Source organism: Brachypodium distachyon, chromosome 1 (genome assembly GCF_000005505.3).
Source record: "Brachypodium distachyon strain Bd21 chromosome 1, Brachypodium_distachyon_v3.0, whole genome shotgun sequence".
Classification (NCBI taxonomy): Eukaryota; Viridiplantae; Streptophyta; class Magnoliopsida; order Poales; family Poaceae; genus Brachypodium; species Brachypodium distachyon.
The window spans coordinates 70,610,677-70,629,643 of record NC_016131.3 but is presented as its reverse complement, the minus strand read 5'-3'; the positions used below and the strand labels follow the sequence as shown (position 1 = coordinate 70,629,643).

Below are 18,967 nucleotides of genomic sequence, written 5' to 3'. Positions count from 1 at the left end.
AAGGTCGCACCGGCGTTTCTTAAACCTTAAGGCATTCTATGATAGCAGAAGGTGCCAATAGGAGTGATGAAGCTGGTCTTCTCCTCGTCTTCCTTTGCCATGTGGACTTGATGATACCCTGAATAGGCGTCCAAGAAGCTCAACCTCTCGCATCCCGCTGTGGAGTCGACTAGCTGGTCGATCTGCGGGAGAGGGTAGTCGTCCTTGGGGCATGCCTTGTTCAGGTTGATGAAGTCGACACACATCCGTCACTTGCCGTTGGCTTTCTTCACCAAGACCGGATTGGCCAACCACTCGGGGTGCCAAACTTCTCGGATGAGTCCGGCCTCGGAGAGCTTTGCAATTTCTTGCTTGATGACCTCACTTCGCTCCATGGAGAGTTTCCGGAGTTTTTGCTTCACGGGCGCCTTGTCGGGCCTTACGGTGAGTCGATGCTCCATGACGTCGCGTGAGACTCCTCCCATGTCGGAGGGAGACCAAGCGAAAAGGTCAGAGTTCTCCCGGAGTAGGTCAATGAGCTTCTTCTCGAGTTCGATCGAGAGGTCGGCTCCGATCTTCACGATGCGCGTGGCGTCGTTGTCGGAGACGTGTATCTCCTTAAGCTCTCCCTCGGGAAGGGGCCTAGGGATGTAGCGTTCCGGGTGATCGGACTTGGACTCCTCTGTGTCCGAGAGCATGTGGACGCTTTTGGACGCTTCTCCCTTCTCGGCGCACTTAGTCTCGTGGCGATATAGCGTCTTCCTATCGGAGGATTGCTCACCACGGACCGTGATCACGCCTTTTGGGCCCGGGATCTTCATGCATAGGAAGTTGTGGTGGACGGCAGCGCAGAGGCGGTTCAGGGTCGTCCTGCTAAGGATGCCGTTGAAGGAGGCCTCCATGTCCACCACGTCGAAGCGCACGAGCTCGGTCCGATGATTAGTGGCATCCCCGAAGGTTGTGAGGAGCTCAATTTGGCCGAGTGGCTGGATGGCTTGCTTGGGACGAAGCCGGTTAGGGGGTAAAGCGACGGTTGCAAGGAACCGTTCTTGTATCCTCCTTGCGGCTCCATCAGCTTCTTTAGCGTGCTCAGGTACAAGATGTTTGCGGAGCTTCTGCCATCCACAAGTATTTTCTTGAGTTCGCAATTTGAGACGATGGCCGTTACGAAGAGGGCGTCGTCGCGTTGGAAGCGAATCCCCTTAGCGTCTTCTTCGGTGAAGGAAATGGGTACACTCGCCCACTTGGGTGGTGGCGTTGGAGTGAAGGTTCCGACGACGTTGACTTCGCGCGCATACTCCTTGCGTTGTCTCTTTGACCCCCGGCCTGTGGCGGAGCCCTCGAGTATCACCCCGACATGGTGAGCGGGTTCTTCAAACGGGAGGTTCTCTTCCTTGGGCGCAGGGTCGGCAAGGATGACATTGGCGGGGCGCGGGGCCTCGGGCGCCTTCTCGTCCTTGCGTCGGGCCTGCATTCGTGCTTGGAACTCTTCATGAGCTGCAATGAGGGTATTGCACTGTTCGGTGCTGTGGCTTGCCGAGTTGTGGATGAGGCATCTTCCGGTGCCTCTCTCGGCGGGGTGAGGAGGCTTCTTGGGCTGCCAAGTCTTTTGGGACGAGTTTTGCCCTTCGACGGCGAAGATCTTTCGAGCTTGGTCGCCGGGCGCCTTCTTCCCCCGCCTCCTCTTCCTCTTGGAAGGTGGTGCGGACGCCTGGGGCTGATCTGACGAGGGAGTCCCTTCGGGCGCGCCGCGTGGTGTGTCCTTCTTGGCGATGTCTCCATCTTCGTCCCGAGCGTATTCTTGCAAGATTCGGTAGAGCTCTTCGGTCGTCTTTGGAGGATTGCGACTTAGAGCGCGATTCACTTCCCCTTGGAGAAGGCCTTGCATGCAAGCGTCGATCACGGTCGTCGAAGGCGGGTTGGCGATTTGGCTCCGGACCTTCGCAAAGCGATGAAAGAAGCTTCGGAGGGACTCTCCCGGCCTTTGTTTCACGGCATAAAGCTCGTGAGCTTGCATGGGTTCTTTGAAATTCCCCTGGAAGTTGGCGATGAAGACCTCCTGGAGGCGCTCCCACGAATGCAAGGAATTCTTCCGCAGGTTATAAAACCAGGTTTGCGCCATCCCGGTGAGCGCGAGCGGAAAAAGGTTGCACATCTCGGTGGGGCCTCCACCTGCCGCTTGTATGGCGGTGGAGTAGACGTCCAGGAATTGAAGAGGGTTGGACTCTCGGTCGTACGGTCTTATCATCGGCGGCTTGAACCTTGGAGGGAAAGCTGCGTCTTGGATCTCCCGCGTGAGCGGGTTACAAGATGGTCGGCCCTTCTGGCTTTTCCGGCGACGCGATTCTCCTTCGTCGGGGTTGCTTTCGTTGCTGGAAGGGTCACTCGGAGAGGGATCTCAGCGTCTTCTTGGGGGGTCGGAGCGTCGGTGAGGATTTCTTTCATCGCCGGCGAGGGCTCCGAACTCCGCCGCTTGCTCGTTTCCGTGCACGCTGGGATCTCGATCCCCGCAGGGCGCACCTTGAGGCGGAGCTTGGTTGCCACCTTGTTCGGCCCCGGCGGGGGAACAAGGGGCGCTTGCTGGGCGCTCACAAAGCGAGGTTGATTCGGAGCGTGTGCGACTTGGAGAGCGCCATGCGGCGGAAGTCCCCAATATGGGTGGTACCAAGGAGCCCCAAGGTGACCACCGGTTGCAGGGGAGGTGGCACGAAGCCCATCGAACGAGGCATACCAAGTTTCGCGTCCCTTGCGGGGGCGGTAACCACAGGTAGCTCGCCGATCCTTGCCAGCATGTCGGTGAGGACCGAAGGACCGCCTACGACGGTTCCGAGTGCTTCGGCTCCTTCGGGGACGGCCGGGAGCGGGGGTACGGCCACAACCTCCGTCGTGGCGCCCATTCTTGCGGCGACGGCCAGATTGGTGAGAATTTCTCCTTCCTCAGGAGCTCCCGAGGTGCTTGCTTTCTTCGTTTGTAACCGTGTAGATTTCGCGGCAAGTTGGACACTCGATGAAGTAGGCTTCGTCGGTGCCATCAAATCTTTAATTGCGGCGAGGGTTCCCCACGGTCGGCGCCACTGTTGTTGTTCTAGAAAACGACAGGAGTACAGGATGCCAATGCACGATGGCACAAATGCGGGAATAATATGTAGGGGTGTACGCCGGCCTTATGGCGAAGGTTGCTGTACACTTGGGAAGTGTTGACACGTCGATATTTTTTGAATAGGTTCGGTCGACCCTGCGGGTACGACTTAGTCCTATGTTAGGAGAGGCTTCGAGGGGGTCGTTAGCCAAGCGCTTGGGCCAAACTCGTCTTCCCAAGTCACCTATAGCGAGAGATCTGTAGGGGCCACCTCGGACTTGGGCCGAACTTGTCTTTCCAAGTAGCGAGGTTGGGATACCCTCGAAACTCTAACCCGATCCCTCTACTTCTAGTCGAGGTCGTACTAGACGGCCCGGAACCTCGAAACTAGGCTTCCCAAGTCGCGTCCCCGAGGTCGAGTCGAGACTAGGCTTGACCCAAGCACTCGAGAGCAGGCTCCTTGAGTTGCTCTAGTCCTCTCCCCTTTGATCTTATTCCAATGGAGAGTGAATGATACATGCCCCATGGGGGGTATTTATAGCTTAGGAGTCCATGACAAAAGACCATGGCTACCCTTGAGGGAGAGGAAAAGTGAGGGTAAAGTCGTAAATCCACTCCTAGAGCTTTCTTGGCCCCTACTCTATCTCCTTTGACCATGGCATGGGGGGCTTGACCCTTTGACTCCTTTGACCGGTGCTTAGTTGGCATGGTTATGCCTTGTTGGCAATTTGACCGGTTTTTGGAATTCGTTGACTTGATCGTTGCCACGTAGGATCGCGGCCCGGCCCATGTAAGGATTTTATTATATTAGAACACAATGGTATTTTATTAATAGTACGATCACGTTGCAGTTTCACGGAGTGCCTAGGAACACATGTTGCAGCTGGCTACTACTCTCTTTGATCCATAACAAGGACATCCCCAACAACAGTCACCAACAGCTGGTACTTAGTTCCCCCTCTCTTCTACTCATTTTTCTCTCTCTCTCTCTTCATTGCTTTTTCAGTTTGGACCCAAATGACGTACTTTTTTCACTATTATACTATAATTTCTCATTCTTGGTTCTTGTGTCAAAGTTGTTACTTTTGCGGCATACCATCTCTTCACTTTTTGTTCCACCTCAACCGAAAAATAAGTGAGAGAATATAAGTACTTGCTACCTCTTGTTGGAGATGTCCGTAAGTGTTGTTGATTTAGTACAACTTTGTACTTTATGGATCAAAGGAAGTACTGGTTAAGAGTCCACTCCACTTCTTTCTCCTCTTCTCTTTCCTCCAACTCAACATAAACTAGACGAATAGGCGCGCTTCGCTGCACCGTCAACATGTTTGCTTAACATAATTCGTCTATTTATTTAAAAAACTTCTCAAATTGTATAAATCGACATGCCAAGCCGTAAAATTTAATATGCTTTCAGGCGTGTGCCCTGGAACCTTTTCTTTTACTTCTTTCATGTTTTAGGTGTATTCACAATCATTCTATTAAAATTTAGATCTATATTAATTACAAAGTAACAAACTTCTCGTCCTATTTAAATGTGGTGATAAATATAACATTACAATATCACACGACTACAATGAAAGCATTGAAAACAACCATGGCTCATCACATGTGATGTGCACTATGGTTCGACAAAATAGATAATCTTATGTATCTTGTGTGCCTTCATTATTTGGCAATTGCATTCAGTATTACTGACACAGAGTGTTTTTAATAACCATATATACAAGTTGACAAACATATACAACAAAATCAAGCTGCTCTGCTCTTATACCTAAAAAGAATACCAACCTAGAATCATGAAACACAATTAAGTTAAAAAATAAAGAGGTTTCCAGTACGGTTCTAGTATGCTTCTATCATGAAACATGCTCCTTCTTGTGCTTGAGACCCTTTTTCCTAGCAAATGATCAAGGTAGCCCCCTGAGCATGCAAGTTTCAGATGAATGTAAGCACCCATCCCTGTAACAAATTTATTTCCAATTGGAGTCATCATACAACAAAAGGCATCATCTTCTATCTGAGGTTGTTCCATTGACAACAATCTTGCATCTGACCAATCACGTCTTTGATTTGACCTTAGTCTGCAAATAGTGCCACAATTAGCGTGGTAAGTATCATTGAGAAATAAAAGCCACAATTATAATAATAACATAACAATGTGAATAACCACCTGAGCAACCATGCAACCAAGAAGGCCAAGGGAAATGTCACGTTGATCTTATCGAAGATATTTAAAATGTCATAGTAAACCAACTGAAGACACAACAATTATACACATCGTGAGACATCTATCGAGACATCATCTTCAGGTTATTGGATGCCAATGAGGTTATCAACAAGGTAGAAAATAGCGAAGAGGGAGGCAACTATGGCTGGCATATATGCAACCATCCAGACTGTAGTTTACCAAACATGCATAAGAGTGCTGGCCGTTGCAACAAAAGAGAAGCAACGAAATTAACTTTAAATATGAGGATCACATAAGCAGAAAGAATTATACCATGAGACAAAAGATGCCTGCAGGGGAAGATCATCTAATGATACATCTTAATCATTGTACAGTATGAAAATAACATATACCTGAATCTCTGGACCATAATTAATGAAAGGTGTGCCTGCAGGCTACATATCTCTAGCTGAAAATGATGGCATGTGCATGTGTGTGCACTTTTGACCACCAATATTAAGTTCAAGCTAACAAAATAAAAGACATGAAGTAGTATTGGACCTATGAAGGACCGGATTATGTTGAGATGTCTTGTTAACACCAAGTCCTTAACAATCACAAAGTAATTAAGAGCTACATGGACTGCAACAGCTTAAAAAAATTGAGCTAGAAACAAAACAATTTGTTAACCTGGGGCTATTTTCAAGAAGATTAAACAATCAGGTTTTGAAGTAACAAAATTCTTTAACATTGCAGGATATCGAAAAGACAAAACAATTGACTTTAAAGCAACATGATTTGTTAAAAAAAGGCTAATTAATAGTGGGGACATTGTCCGATGACTTCTCATTAGAAGCAATAAAACTACACTAAAACTACCATTAAAGAACATGCAACAATTTTACAAAAGAAGTCTTTCGAACTAATAACAAGGAGAAGAAGCACTGAAGGAAAAAAGAAATCATAATATAGTGGAATAGGAAGGGCAAACAGATTTGCCTCTGACTGGCACCCTGGCATTGCAAAGCCTGGAATCGCAACGTGGCGATATTGCTATATGGTTAGCTCCAAATCTATATGCAAAAAATGGTGCAAGCTTTAAAAAAAAATGAAAGGATGCAAGGATTGAAACATTACTAACCTTGCAAACCCTCGCTGAAGTTATGGCGGAGAAAAAAAATCTAGAGATGCCGGTCCTCCCTGTATGTGAATGTAATCCAGATGTCTAGTTTTTTACCTAATCTCTCCCTCTAACCTGAATTGGGACAGTGCAAAAACTACATGAAGCTATTCCCCAAAAGATGAACGCATGGACCAAAATCAAATAGCTTGCCTTGTGCACATTGTTATCTTTTCCATCCATTACACAAAAGTAAGAGGTCGGAGTCCTGATGCAGTGATATATGAGTATATGTATACATAGCCATCGAAACTTTAACCGAGAAATCAAAAGAATTACAGAGATACTCACAAATTTACAGAGAATGCTCGCGGGGAGCTGGGGCCGGATTCGGCGCACAGAGGCCAAGGATATGTGCTTGTGCTCCAATGGCCACGGCGGCGGCGGCAATATGCAGCAAGAGAGAGGGTGAGGGAAACCGAGCGAGGGAGAGACCGAAAAGGAGAGTGAGTACCAGAGAGATGGAGCCGAGGCCGAGGCGTGCCATGATCTGCTTCGGTCGAGGGCCATCCGGCGGGGTCACTGCCTGGGGAGCCCGGATCCGGCGGGGTGGCTCCCGGGGGAGTCCGGATCCAGCGAGGTGCGGCCTGAGGAGCTCGTCCATGGCTCCGGCTGGGTGCGGCCGGGCGAGTTCGCCATTATGGGAGGTCGTCCATGGCGGAGAGACTTGGGAAGAGAGAGCCCATATCACCATATTGCACTTAATCTTAGCGGACAAGGATACAGTAAAGAATTAATCAGTAACTTCATTGACTCTCTCTTCAATGCACTGAATATTTCAAGCCAGCTCCTAAGTATTGTTTGGACATATTAAAACTCTACAATATCTTCGTGTGTTTCTAAATACTTCATCCGTCCTGTTTTGCTAGGCGCCTTAAATGAACTGGCCCGTCCTCTTGTACCAGGCGCATTGGTTTTTTTTTCCTGAATTCCAGGTTACCTCCGTTCTTAGTCCATCGATCCTTGTGCCGCATTAAAATAGTTTCTCACGCCTTCTTTCTTCCAAATGCATCTGAATCAAATGCAGCCGGGGCCATGTACTCGGGGGCAACTTTATCCAAAAGGCCACCGCCTGGGGACTGACTTGATATGTGTGCAAATACTAAAACGTTTCGGATGGAGGAAATAACTTTTTTTTAATGTCACTGTATATGTGAACCCCAATCCACGATTGGTCTATGCGCCGTGGCGCAACCAGGCCACTAGTAATGGAATAGGCAATGGACTGGGCATACATATTACTACTTGAGTGCGGCCATACGGCAGAAGCATACTAAAAACAACCATGACTGGCATACTGGCATGTTTGGAGCAGTTGCAAAAATACAGGGTCAACGTATCCTCAAATGTGTGGACGCAAAAGAGTAGTGGGGTTTTCCCACAAAAAACGATCAGTCAAGTCATCACGCGGGTCTTACTTGTGGGCCCGATATATCAGTACGGCCCAAGATGTCAATATACGATATGGCACCGTATGAAGACCATACATGAATGTACAACGCAAGTATAAGGACCAAAAAGGCAGAGTGCGACTTCAGGAGTATGAAGATCATATGTGAACGTCCATCGTAAGTATAAGGACCCAAAAGGCGGAATGCGACTTCCAGGACCAATTCAGGTTGCTAGCAACTTCAAGGGCCGCAGATGCATTTTACCTTTTAGTGTTGCTAGCAGTTCAACTTATATCCATGGTCTCACTTTGCTGAACTTCACGTCTGTCATGTCTGAACAGGCACTAAAATTCATACATACTGAAATGGCATATGCAAGTGCGCGTCAGTTATTCACATCCTAATTTTACAATGGTTTTCACCTGGTATGCCCGCATATATATAGTAACATTTACAAAAAATAACGTCATACGAAGAACTACTTAGCAGAAATTACTTATAATAGTGTATATTCTGGATATGAAATCAGGCATGTGCAGCGAAATAGCAAAAGGACGAGGGAGAGTCAGATAAATGCTTGATTGACGACCATCTCAGCTCTTTTGAATCTTATTCTATTGCTTCAATCCTGCAAAAGTAATATATCCACTGTTAGCTCTAATTTGGCAATCCACAAATTAGAAGGGCTGAAAATTCAGGTAATTTTATCAGAAAAATTATGAAAATACCCATCGATTCGAATAGCGCAGGCAATGCCTATCTTCTTTCTGATATACTGCTCATAAGTCTTTGGCATATCAAACTGAAAAAGAAATGAACTTCACTTGGTAAATTATCTTTCAACAAGCATGCATACAGTGATACAGATGTAATTCCATAAATTACGGTACCTGTTTTTTAACTGCCTCCGCAATCCACTTCTGAGGAGCTTTATCCTTCTTATCCTAAAGGCAACCAGACCAGATATCAAATATAAGAACATATTCCAGCAGATTTCACTTGCATCGCGTGTGACATACAGAAGACGGTACTTACATCTGAGGTAATGTTATCCATGAATTCATTGAACTGAAGGAAGGAAGATGAAAAGAGATAAGCATATATGTATATACATAGAGGAATATTAAGTTAAAACTGCAAATTATTTATTATGAGTAAAACAGCCCACCTTCTGTTCCAGAAACTCCAAGGTGTTATCAAACTCCAATGCACGTTTAATTAAGGGTTGATGTAATGGAAACTTGTTCAGATTATAAACCTCCTTCAAAGCATCTTTGAAACTTATCTGAACATTATTCAAGGGAAAATAATGCAATGGTGTAAGCATGTCAAGTGTTTGCACAAAGAAGGAAGCAGCCATCAAATAGCTGATTAGTTGTGCGGAAGACTGGCGCACAGTTCTGAGTACTAACCATTAACAGACAGACCCGATGCCAAAGCTCAAAATACAGATCATCTAACTCGCTATACAAAGTGCAAATGTTATCTAGAAACTCCTGAATAGAAAGAACGAGACTGTTAGATACTACATAGTAGACATTGTGAGCTACATTAAAAAATATGTATGTGAAGGATCCTACATAGTAGCCAATTTGAGCGAACTTTGAACTAATCCCAGTGAACTCAGTAGCAGCGATCTTACGTGCTTGGTAATCTCCTCGGCAAGTTATTATTTTCCACTGTACAACAAGTTAAAAAGGTGCTATAACATGTATAGATAACAGTGCCATTCCAAATAAAAATGTATGGCCGTATTACCTTGGGAGATGTATACTCAATATGTAGATAATTTTTCATCCACTGTTGCCAGAGAAAAAAAAGGCTGTTAGTCCAAAAAAAAATCAAGTATTGGACAAAGAAAACAGAGATTTCCATAGCATGATCTGGGATTCATACGTTAAGGTCCTTTGATAATTTCTCATAGTACTTTAGATACTCTAGCTCCATCTTATAAGTCTGCAAGTATTTGTGGTAGTCTGCCCAGCGGGCGTACTCATAACCACCCTACATAAAGGATACAGGGAAAACCCATAGCTGTAAAAAATAGAACCACAAAAAAAATAACTTTACTCTAAAAAAGATTTGTTGAAGAACTAAAGAAGCAACTAGCAGTTATCAGATAAACAATTCAGTTACTTACAAAAAAAAGTATATTTATAGGCAGGTAAAGAGGCTGAGCAGTTACTTAGACAAAACGATTACACATTTAAACTGTTCATAAAAAAAAACCTGGCGAGCGTGCGCAATAAGGTGAAAGAACATTTATTTGGTTTTCACTATATTTGAATTAGTTGGTATGGCCAGTTTTCAGGCTGATAAACTAATGAGAACATTATGAACACTTTGTTTAAGGCAAAGGTTACTTAAGGTCACTAAAGGTAGCATGAACTCAGATCTCTTTGTGATTGATACTTTTCTTTTCTCCTTCTTTTTAAAAAACAAGATCACCTAGAGATTATTTAGCAAATATCATCTGATTTCAAATCAATTGTCACTCATCAAATTATCGATTTGGAGACTGCGATGTTATTGTAAGTTCGTCATGGCCAGACAGTTGTTTTAATACAAATAACCTCAAGTATAAATTTAAGGACTATTCATGCATCAGTACACAACTCACATAATTCCGAAGGACAAGGCGTTGGTAGTCATCCAGGGAAGCACAGTAGATGTAATCAGGGTGGAAAAACCAATCCACTGTGCCGTCTTCCACGAAGCGGTTGAAATATCCTTGCTTCTGAATAAACTCCAGAGTACAATCCGCCTCATTAATGTCCTGAAGGAATTCGTCTTTCGATTTAGTGTCCTCTTCCTCTTCCTCGGGGTTATCCTCTTTCAATGTAGTGCCATCTTCCTTTTCCTCTTCCCCAGGGTTATCCTCTATCAATTTATCAGCACGCAGCTCTTTCTTGGACACTCGTTGTGACAACTGTGATGACCCATAAGATCAAACTTAATGCAAACAGGAGGTTAAACTATCAAGCACATGTCGCATAGAACAAGTAAATGCGCACAATACAATACATGACATGTGACGATAGGTAGCTAATGATATAGATTAAAATGTCTATTGAACCTTGTATTTGTAATATCTGAAGCGATATAGTCCATGTAGACAGTGTAGTCGACGGATCAGCTCCTCATCTTCCAGTTTAACATTAAGATTAATCCAAGGAGGGTAGGCAGCCAACTTTTCAGCGTAAGAAACGAATTCCTCAAAGCTGACATACTCTCCCTGGCGCAACTCATTCAGCTCTTGGATGAAAAGCCTGCCTTCTTCTTCTTCTCTGGCATGTAAAGCCTTATTTGCAGCGATCTCGTGCTGTCTCTCTTCATCACTCAACACTGCGTGTGCTTTCCCCTTGATTGTACGGTGCTTGGCGGCAGATTGTTCGGAGTCTTTGGCACCAATAGTCGGATTCACCTTGGTGCTGCTATTCCAAGGCATCTTCTCTGTGCGCAGGCCCGTCTTGGCCTTTCGGGCATGCGTCCGCGGTTGCGATCCTCCGCTCGATGCCGTCGTAGTCTTCATCGGCGGCATCGAGCCCGTGTCCACCGGCACTGGCAGCACCCCTCCGCTCGAGGTAGTAGCAGCCTTCTTCTGCAGAATTTCCCCAGTCGAGCCCGACCGCACCGCCCCCTTTCCGCTCCTGATCACCGTAGGAGCCTTCTTGTGCAGTATCTCCCGACTTGAGCCCGTGCCAGCCGGGGCCGCCTCCTTTGCGCCGTTTATGGGTGCCATCCCTCCGCTCGAGGCAGTAGCAGCCTTCTGCAGATTCTCGCCAGTCGAGCCCGACCGCGCCGCCTCCTTTCCGCGGTGCGACGGCGGCACCCCTCCGCTCCTGACCACCGTAGGAGCCTTCTTGTGTAGCATCTCCCCACTCGAGTCCGTGCCCGCCGCCCCCTTTGCACGATGTATCGGTGGCATCCCTCGAAACCCTAACCTGATCAACCATGGGAGGGGAGAGAGCCTAAAGCGGTGGAGATGGGGATTTGGGAGCTAACTTTTTTTTAAATAATATGATTTTTTTCATCATTTTTAAAAATAATACGCGTTTTTCAAAAATAATACGGCATCGGCCAGGCCGAGGCCGGTTGAATCCAGTCTGCCTGGCCGAAACCAATTAGGACCAGTCGGCCTGGCCCAGGCCGACTGCAGGCCGGCTGCGCAGAGCCTGGGTCCCGCACGAGGCTGTCGGCTTGGCCAAGACCGACTGAAGCCCAGTTGGGTACGTCGGGACCGACTGGCCAGTCGGCCTAGCCGTGGCTGAAAGGGGGCTGATGGGTCAGGGCCTCCGGAATCTTTCTTTTTTCCTTTCCCTTCATCCCTTCCCACCTTCCTCCCGTGCGCGTGCGCGAGCCAAGCCAGACGCCCAGACCGAGCCCGTGCCCCCCCCCGCTCCTTCCTCTTCGTTCTTCTTCTGTTCTTCCTTTTCTCCTCAAATGCCTCAATTTTCTAGCCCAAATTAATGCATTTTGATCCCATTTAACCCACAAAATCGCATCCCCTACCTAGTTGGCACCCAAAGACACCTCGATCTACTGTTTTCATAAGCCATGTAGAGCTAATTTTGTGGTGCAAAGTTGGAGCAATGGTGGTGGTGCTCATCCAGTGAATGTGAGGCTGCTCAAGGTTGGGTTCACACGCTTCAAGAGTAAATCCTAATCTCTCACGTATTTATCTTATAATGTATATGTTTATGAGGATACGTGTGTAGGTATATATAGAAGTATGTTTTAGTGTTTGGTAGTGGTCATTATTTTGGACAACGGTTAATGTCGTACTGCTTAGTATTTGATGCGTTTAAATATTATGGCCGGTAGTAATATGTTTTGATAGACTAGATTTTTTTTTATACCGTACTGCTTAGTATTTGACGCGTCCTAATATTTTTTATATGCCGTACTGCTTAGTATTTGACGCGTCTAAACAATTTTTTAGGCATCAGAGATGTCCGGTGCAGAGAAATTTGTTTTTTACTACGGTTCTGGTACTGTCTTAACAACCGAGCACGGAACTGATCTGAGTCAGTTTAAGTATGTGGAGTTGGATCTAACGGCCCCTCAAACATGGACGTTTAGTCAGTTGCAGGAATGGTTGGTAGGATGTTTAGCGCTCAATCCTGAAACATACACCGTCCGTGTGCAAGCATTGTGGACCAAGTCAAGTTCAAATATTTTCTGGGTTTTGAGGCCGATAGACCGGACATCAAAGTGGGTGCGCTGGTTAGAAAGTTGCGAGAAAAGGGGAACTACACCTGTCGCCTTAATCCAGGTTGTCGCTCATGAGACCAATCCAGCTGAAGGCGAGGACGAATCAAGTTATGACTTGTCCAATGCAAACTCTGTGTCGAATGCTGGAGGTGGTGGTTATGAATCAGGCCAGAGCTCCGGGGCAGTAGGAGAGGATGAGTACACTGGCGAGGCAGATGTGGACGAAGAAGATAGTCACTTGCAGAACCAGATGGAGGATGAAGATACAGATGGTCGTAGTTCTTATGACGATGAGTCTCATGAGTCGGACGAAGAGGAGGTGCCGATTCCTGCATCATGGAATCAGGACTTCTCTTCAGTTATGACCGTGAACGATGGGCACGACTCTGCATGGCAATATCATCAGAACAACATTGCAAAGGGTGCCAGATTTCCTGACAAGAAACATCTGCAGGATGCGATAATTGCTTGGGCAATGTCCACGCAAAGGGTTTTCAAAACAACAGCCTCTTCACAAAAATATCTGACAATGGAGTGCGAACAAATAGATTGTCCCGGGAGGGTGCATGGCTATGTTCCTAAGTATGACACAGATTGGGTTGTGAGTGACTTGGTGTTACACACATGTGTCATTCCCAGTATCCCTCAAGACCATCGTAACCTCGCGTCGACGCTTCATGCTCGGTTGCTTTACACGGAGATAGTGGAGAGCAAAGCAATGGAAGTGAAGGCCATCATGCATAAGGTCAGGGTAAGGTTTAAGTACAACATTTCGTATGGCAAGGCTTGGAGGGCTAAGCAGAGGGCTCTTGAGGAAAGATTTGGTTCGTTTTTTGACTCGTACGACTCTGATGTCCACCTCCTCCATACACTGCAAGCCCGTAATCCAGGTACCTATGTTGAAATCCAACACTTTCTACACCAAGAGTATCCAACTGTGAGGGTGCTGCAACGACTGTTCTTCACTTTCGGTGTATGTGTCCAAGCTTTCACTCATTGTTGACCGGTGATATGCGTAGATGACACTTTTCTCACTGGCAAATACAGGGGGCAGATCTTGACCGCCATTGGTCAAGACGGCAACAATCAAATTGTTCCGCTCGCATTTGCTTTCGTGGAGGGTGAGAACACTGAAAGTTGGTTATGGTTTTCCAGGCAGCTCAAGAGAGCAGTTGTGCATGATAAGCCGAATGTGTGCATGCTTCATGACAGACATGCAGGCATACTCAGTGCGATAAGGACACTGACAAACCCTGAGCCTGGAACAAACTCCATGGCAGGACTGCAGAGTCGTTGGTGCATGCGGCATTTGGGGGCCAACTTCTTCTCGCAGTTCAGGAACAAGTCACTTATGAATCTATGTCTAAACCTAATCCTTAGCGAGAACCCCCACTATAGCTAGCCAAAGGCCGGGCTTTTTGAAAAAGCCCACGACCCCACCGTGCGCGGCCCATTTTGGGCCCCGCACGATTATAAACGGACCGTGCCAGCCCGCAATCCTTGTCGGGCCGTGCCTAGGCCTCAGTCTCGATCCCACGGTCCGTTTGGCAAAAAAAATTACTATTTTATATTTGTCAGCATATCTTTTCCCCCGGTTTGGCCAGTTCTGCACCGGCCCATCCTCTATTTTTCTCTTTTTCTCCCGGCCCAGCCCCTGCGGACCTCCTCTAACCTCTGTTTCTGATCTGGATCGAGAGGATTCCCATCCCATCGATCCCCAATCCCCCATGAGGCCACGACCTCGACTGCCCCTCACTCGACTCCCTCTTGTCCGTCGCCAGCCAAGCCCGTCGTCTCCGGCCTCTCCGCTTCCAGGCACGTCCCAGAGTGCCTCTCCCTCTCTGCCTTCGGCCATCCGGCGGTCTGGCTTCTCCGCCTCTAGCTCCGCCCTGACCCCTTCTCTCTGCCACGGTCCTCTCTGCGCAGCAAGCAGGCGGCGGCGTTCCCGACCTCTCTCCGGCACGACGGCGCCGGCTGCAGCAATGAGCCGGGCTTATTTACTTATTTTATCCCACTGGGCTAGACAGGCGGAGGGAAGCAGAGGTGGCGCGACGGGCGGAGGGGAAGGAGGAGGAGGAGGAGGAGGGGGACGGCGACCACGGGAGATCAGGAGGAGGAGGAGTGTAGGGCTGGAGGCGCAGTGGTGGTGAGTTTTCCTTTGTTCCGTGGCTACGATGGTGGGGTTGCTTTCCGTGGTACGTACTAGTTTGGACCATACCTGGGCATGGGTGGCCCGGCCTGGCCGGCCCGGCCCGAAGCCCGACGTCCCGGGCCAGGCTCGGACCTCACTTTCCAGTCCGAAGCCCGGCCCGAAAGCCCGAAATGACTAAAAAGGTTTTTTTAAGGAAAAATAGGCATAAAAATCATTTATTTATTCCGAAAATAATTATTTTAATGCTTAAATGGCTTATTTTCAGGGTTTCGAGCCGGGCCGGGCTCGGGCTTCAGGTTTGACCGTCAGGCTTTTATGAAGCCCGGCCCGAACCCGGCCCGGCCCAGGTTTGCCCAAGTATAGTTGGGACCGCGGGTTGAATTAACAAAGACTTGAAGGGACAAATTGCAAAATTCACGGACGGACGACGACGACGGAAACGTTCCTCCCTTTATTTTTTGGGTAGATAACACATGTGAAGCAAAGCTATAACTTTTTGTGATGTTGATGTAGGTGTGGATGGCTGTTTTGTCAAGTTGACCATTGGTGCACAGATCCTTGCAGCAACTAGGAGAGATGGAAACAATAACATCTACCCAATTGCTTTTGGGGTAGTAGGCAAGGAGGACACAAGCAACTAAACATGTTTTTTAGAGCAGCTGAAAGAAGCACTTGGAGATGAATCTGGACAATTTGGACATTGGACTATAATGTCTGATAGGCAAAAGGTATGTGCATGCTGTCTTGAGCTCTCTCATGTTATCCATAGTGCTAAACCACTAAACCATCTGCTTGTGCTCACCTAACTAGTTAAATATGGTACTTAAACTCAATTTCTTTTACACACATGGCCTTCTTAATGCCATTAATGCAGTGTTTCCAAACAGTCCACAAAAGTTTTGCCTTAGGCACATCTATGCCAATTTCCAAAAGGCAGGGTTTCTAGGGGGTGATCTTAAAAATCTTATGGATGCTGCTAGTTATGCTTACACAAAGCATAGGCATGATCTTGCAATGGCACAACTGAAAGAGGAACCAGAATCTGCTTGGACATGGTTATCAAAAATACCAGTCAACTGTTGGGCTAGGCATGCAATGGATACCACATGCAAAACTGACCTGGTTGTAAATAACAAGTGAGGTTTTCAACAGGTTTATTTTAGATGTCAGGGCTAAACCCATAGTGACTATGATAGATAGTATCGGAACAAACTTATGGCTAGATTTGTTAACAAAAGAGATGGAGTGGCTAGTGGCACGTGGGATATTACACCATCATATGTTGAGAAACTGGAAAATGAGAAGAAGTATGCAAGGTTTTGTAGACCAATTTGTGCTGGACCTGGTTTATGGCAAGTGACTAGTGGTGAGAATACACATGTAGTGAACCTTGAAGCTAGAACTTGTGGCTGCAGGAAATGGGATGTAACTGGCATGCCCTGCAATCATGCCATCTCAGCAATCTATAAGGCCAAGCAACATCCTGAAGATTATGTGGACCCATTTTTCAAAAAAGTATTGTATCTTCAATCATATAGTGCTGTCATATATCCTGTACCTGGTCAGCATGACTGGACAAGGACCAACACTGTGGACACAGATCCTCCTATCTTCTTGAAGCACCGTGGCAGACCAGAGCATAAAAGAAGAAAGGGACAGTTTGAGCCTCCAGCTGCAAGGGACACCTCTAGAATGGGAGTTATTACATGCAGCAACTGTAAACTACAAGGCCATAATTACTTAAGTTGCAAGAAGGCACTGAGGCCTGAGCTATTGATTAGGAAAAATAATCACAAGGTTAGTCACCTATCAAAAGATGCATTCTTGTATAATCAATTCATATTTTTGGTTAACTCAATTCATTAGCATACTTAATACATATGTAAATTGCCTAAGTGAATCCATTGTGCAGGCAAATAGGACAGTATCAGATTATGTTGAGCAGCCACAGTCACCAAGGCAAGCACCAAGTGATGAATCTCCAGCATCAAGGAGATCACCAAGGCAAGCACCTAATGCTTCTGCTCCACCACCAAGAAGATCACCAAGGCAAGCACCAAGTGCACCACCAAGAAGATCACCAAGGAAAAGCACAGACTGCTGCCAAAAGGACTACCTCTGCTCCAGCACCAGCTGCTGCCATTCCTGTTCTAGAGGTGCCACTGCTGCCCCAGCTCCTGGCCCAAGAAGGTCTCCAAGGCAAGCTGCAAGGGTTCCATTTTTAGCTCCAAGGTATAGTGCTCCAAGGTATGAACAACAAGCTGGTCCAAGCCAGCCTAAGAGGCAGAAAAGAAACAGGACGATGGAATACTTCACTGTCGGAAACGGCAGGTATGAGTAAGGTGTACTGATGTGTTGTAAGCTGGAAAACAGTTATTTTGGGAACCTGTGGTTTCGATGATGAACTTCTGTAATGGATGATGTAGGATGAACCTGTGATGTAGGATGGACCTGTGCTATAATGCTTCATGTGCTAAAGCTTTATGGCTTGATGTGTGTACTGACAGAAGTGAACTTCTGTTAACTGGAAAACAATTATTTTGTTGAACTTTATGGTCTGTAAGATGATATATGCAGCTGATGAAACTTGTGCTATTTATGTGCTTTGCCACAGGTTCAAACTTGTGCTGGTATAAAACTTGTGCTATTTATCTACTTCGCCTGACATTAGCTGCTATGCTTGAGCTGCTATTACCTGTCATTTGCCACAGGTTCAAACTGGGGATATCAAACTTAAATAGATAGCTGGTTACAATGACAACATCCATACGATTTCAACACAACATTAGCCATTCAAAACCTACAGATAGTTCTACAAATAGTTCAGCTAACTTGGCACATTTTCTCTCACAACAAGATACATCAGCCATTCTACAGATAGTTCAGCTAACTTGCAAGTCGTGCACCTACAACGGCAAGCACAAAACCTACTAAAAGCAAGACTACACCACCAACATATATCAACCATTTTTCCTTCTCTAGTAAAAGCTGTCTTAGCCTCCTAACTTTCAGTTTTGCTTCAGTTTCAATGTCAGCTAGCTGAGGCTCTAGGTGCATCTTCATCTCCTCTGCCTTTTTCCTTTCTTCCTCTGCTTTCATCAGTGCAAATTCAGCTTGCTTCTTCCCTTCAACAGCTTTGAAAAACATTTGTTCTGCCTTCATCTTCTCTTCCATGGCCTTTCTCCTTTCAGCATCCGAGATACCAGCCTTCTCAATCTCTCTCTGGCAATTCTGCCCCAGTTCATAATTGCTCCACAGGTGAAGCAGCTGATGACGGGAAAATGGGGCGAGGAAATATACTACGCGTCCACGTCATAGATACAGATTAAATAAAATAAAATGTAAAGTGCGTGAATGTAAATGAGACAAATAATATCAAACATTGCAGGCTCTTTACTTCCAGAATTCTTACATTTACATAAAAACTCTGTTAATTACATCTCTCACGAGAAAACCCCTGATTAAGAATTCCAACATTTCTAAAGGATTACAACATATGCCTATGACTATTACAAAAGATAAAAATAAAATGAAGTCCTTCTCACTTGTCGATGACGGAGGCCTGCTCGAGGAACTTGAAGTTTGTTCATGTGATTATGTTTAGAATTTTGGAGCATATATTCACATTATGTAGTAGATTTCTGGATTTGATTTGCACCAGTATGATATCAAGTGCGAATATATAGTTTTGGCTATGCGTGGAGCTCATGATGTTGACTCCATATTTATATATTGGGCATGTATATTAATTTGACATAGTTTACTGGCACATGTATGACTATGATGCCTATAAGCATCATAA

General features: G+C 46.2%; 1 protein-coding gene and 1 long non-coding RNA gene across 3 annotated transcripts; both read right to left on the bottom strand.

Moving 5' to 3' along the window:
* Positions 1-4,699: 4,699 nt before the first annotated feature.
* Positions 4,700-7,278, bottom strand: LOC104581856. The gene is made up of 3 exons (XR_001406165.2): positions 6,700-7,278; positions 5,232-6,616; positions 4,700-5,142 (listed from the first exon to the last, which is right to left on the bottom strand). It is a non-coding gene; the product is annotated as an uncharacterized LOC104581856 (long non-coding RNA).
* Positions 7,279-8,129: 851 nt separating this feature from the next.
* On the bottom strand, positions 8,130-11,781 carry LOC104581855. Of its 2 annotated transcripts, XM_010230798.3 has the most exons (11): positions 10,876-11,781; positions 10,420-10,728; positions 9,696-9,803; positions 9,558-9,599; positions 9,380-9,478; positions 9,212-9,295; positions 8,968-9,084; positions 8,835-8,867; positions 8,690-8,743; positions 8,528-8,601; positions 8,130-8,427 (listed from the first exon to the last, which is right to left on the bottom strand). In XM_010230798.3, exons 1-11 carry the CDS (start codon positions 11,725-11,727, stop codon positions 8,409-8,411), a joined length of 1,791 nt encoding a protein of 596 aa, XP_010229100.1. In that variant the 5' UTR covers positions 11,728-11,781; the 3' UTR covers positions 8,130-8,408. The 2 variants fall into 2 exon arrangements, with proteins under 2 accessions (XP_010229100.1, XP_024312648.1); XM_024456880.1 differs by lacking the exon at positions 9,696-9,803.
* Positions 11,782-18,967: the final 7,186 nt, after the last annotated feature.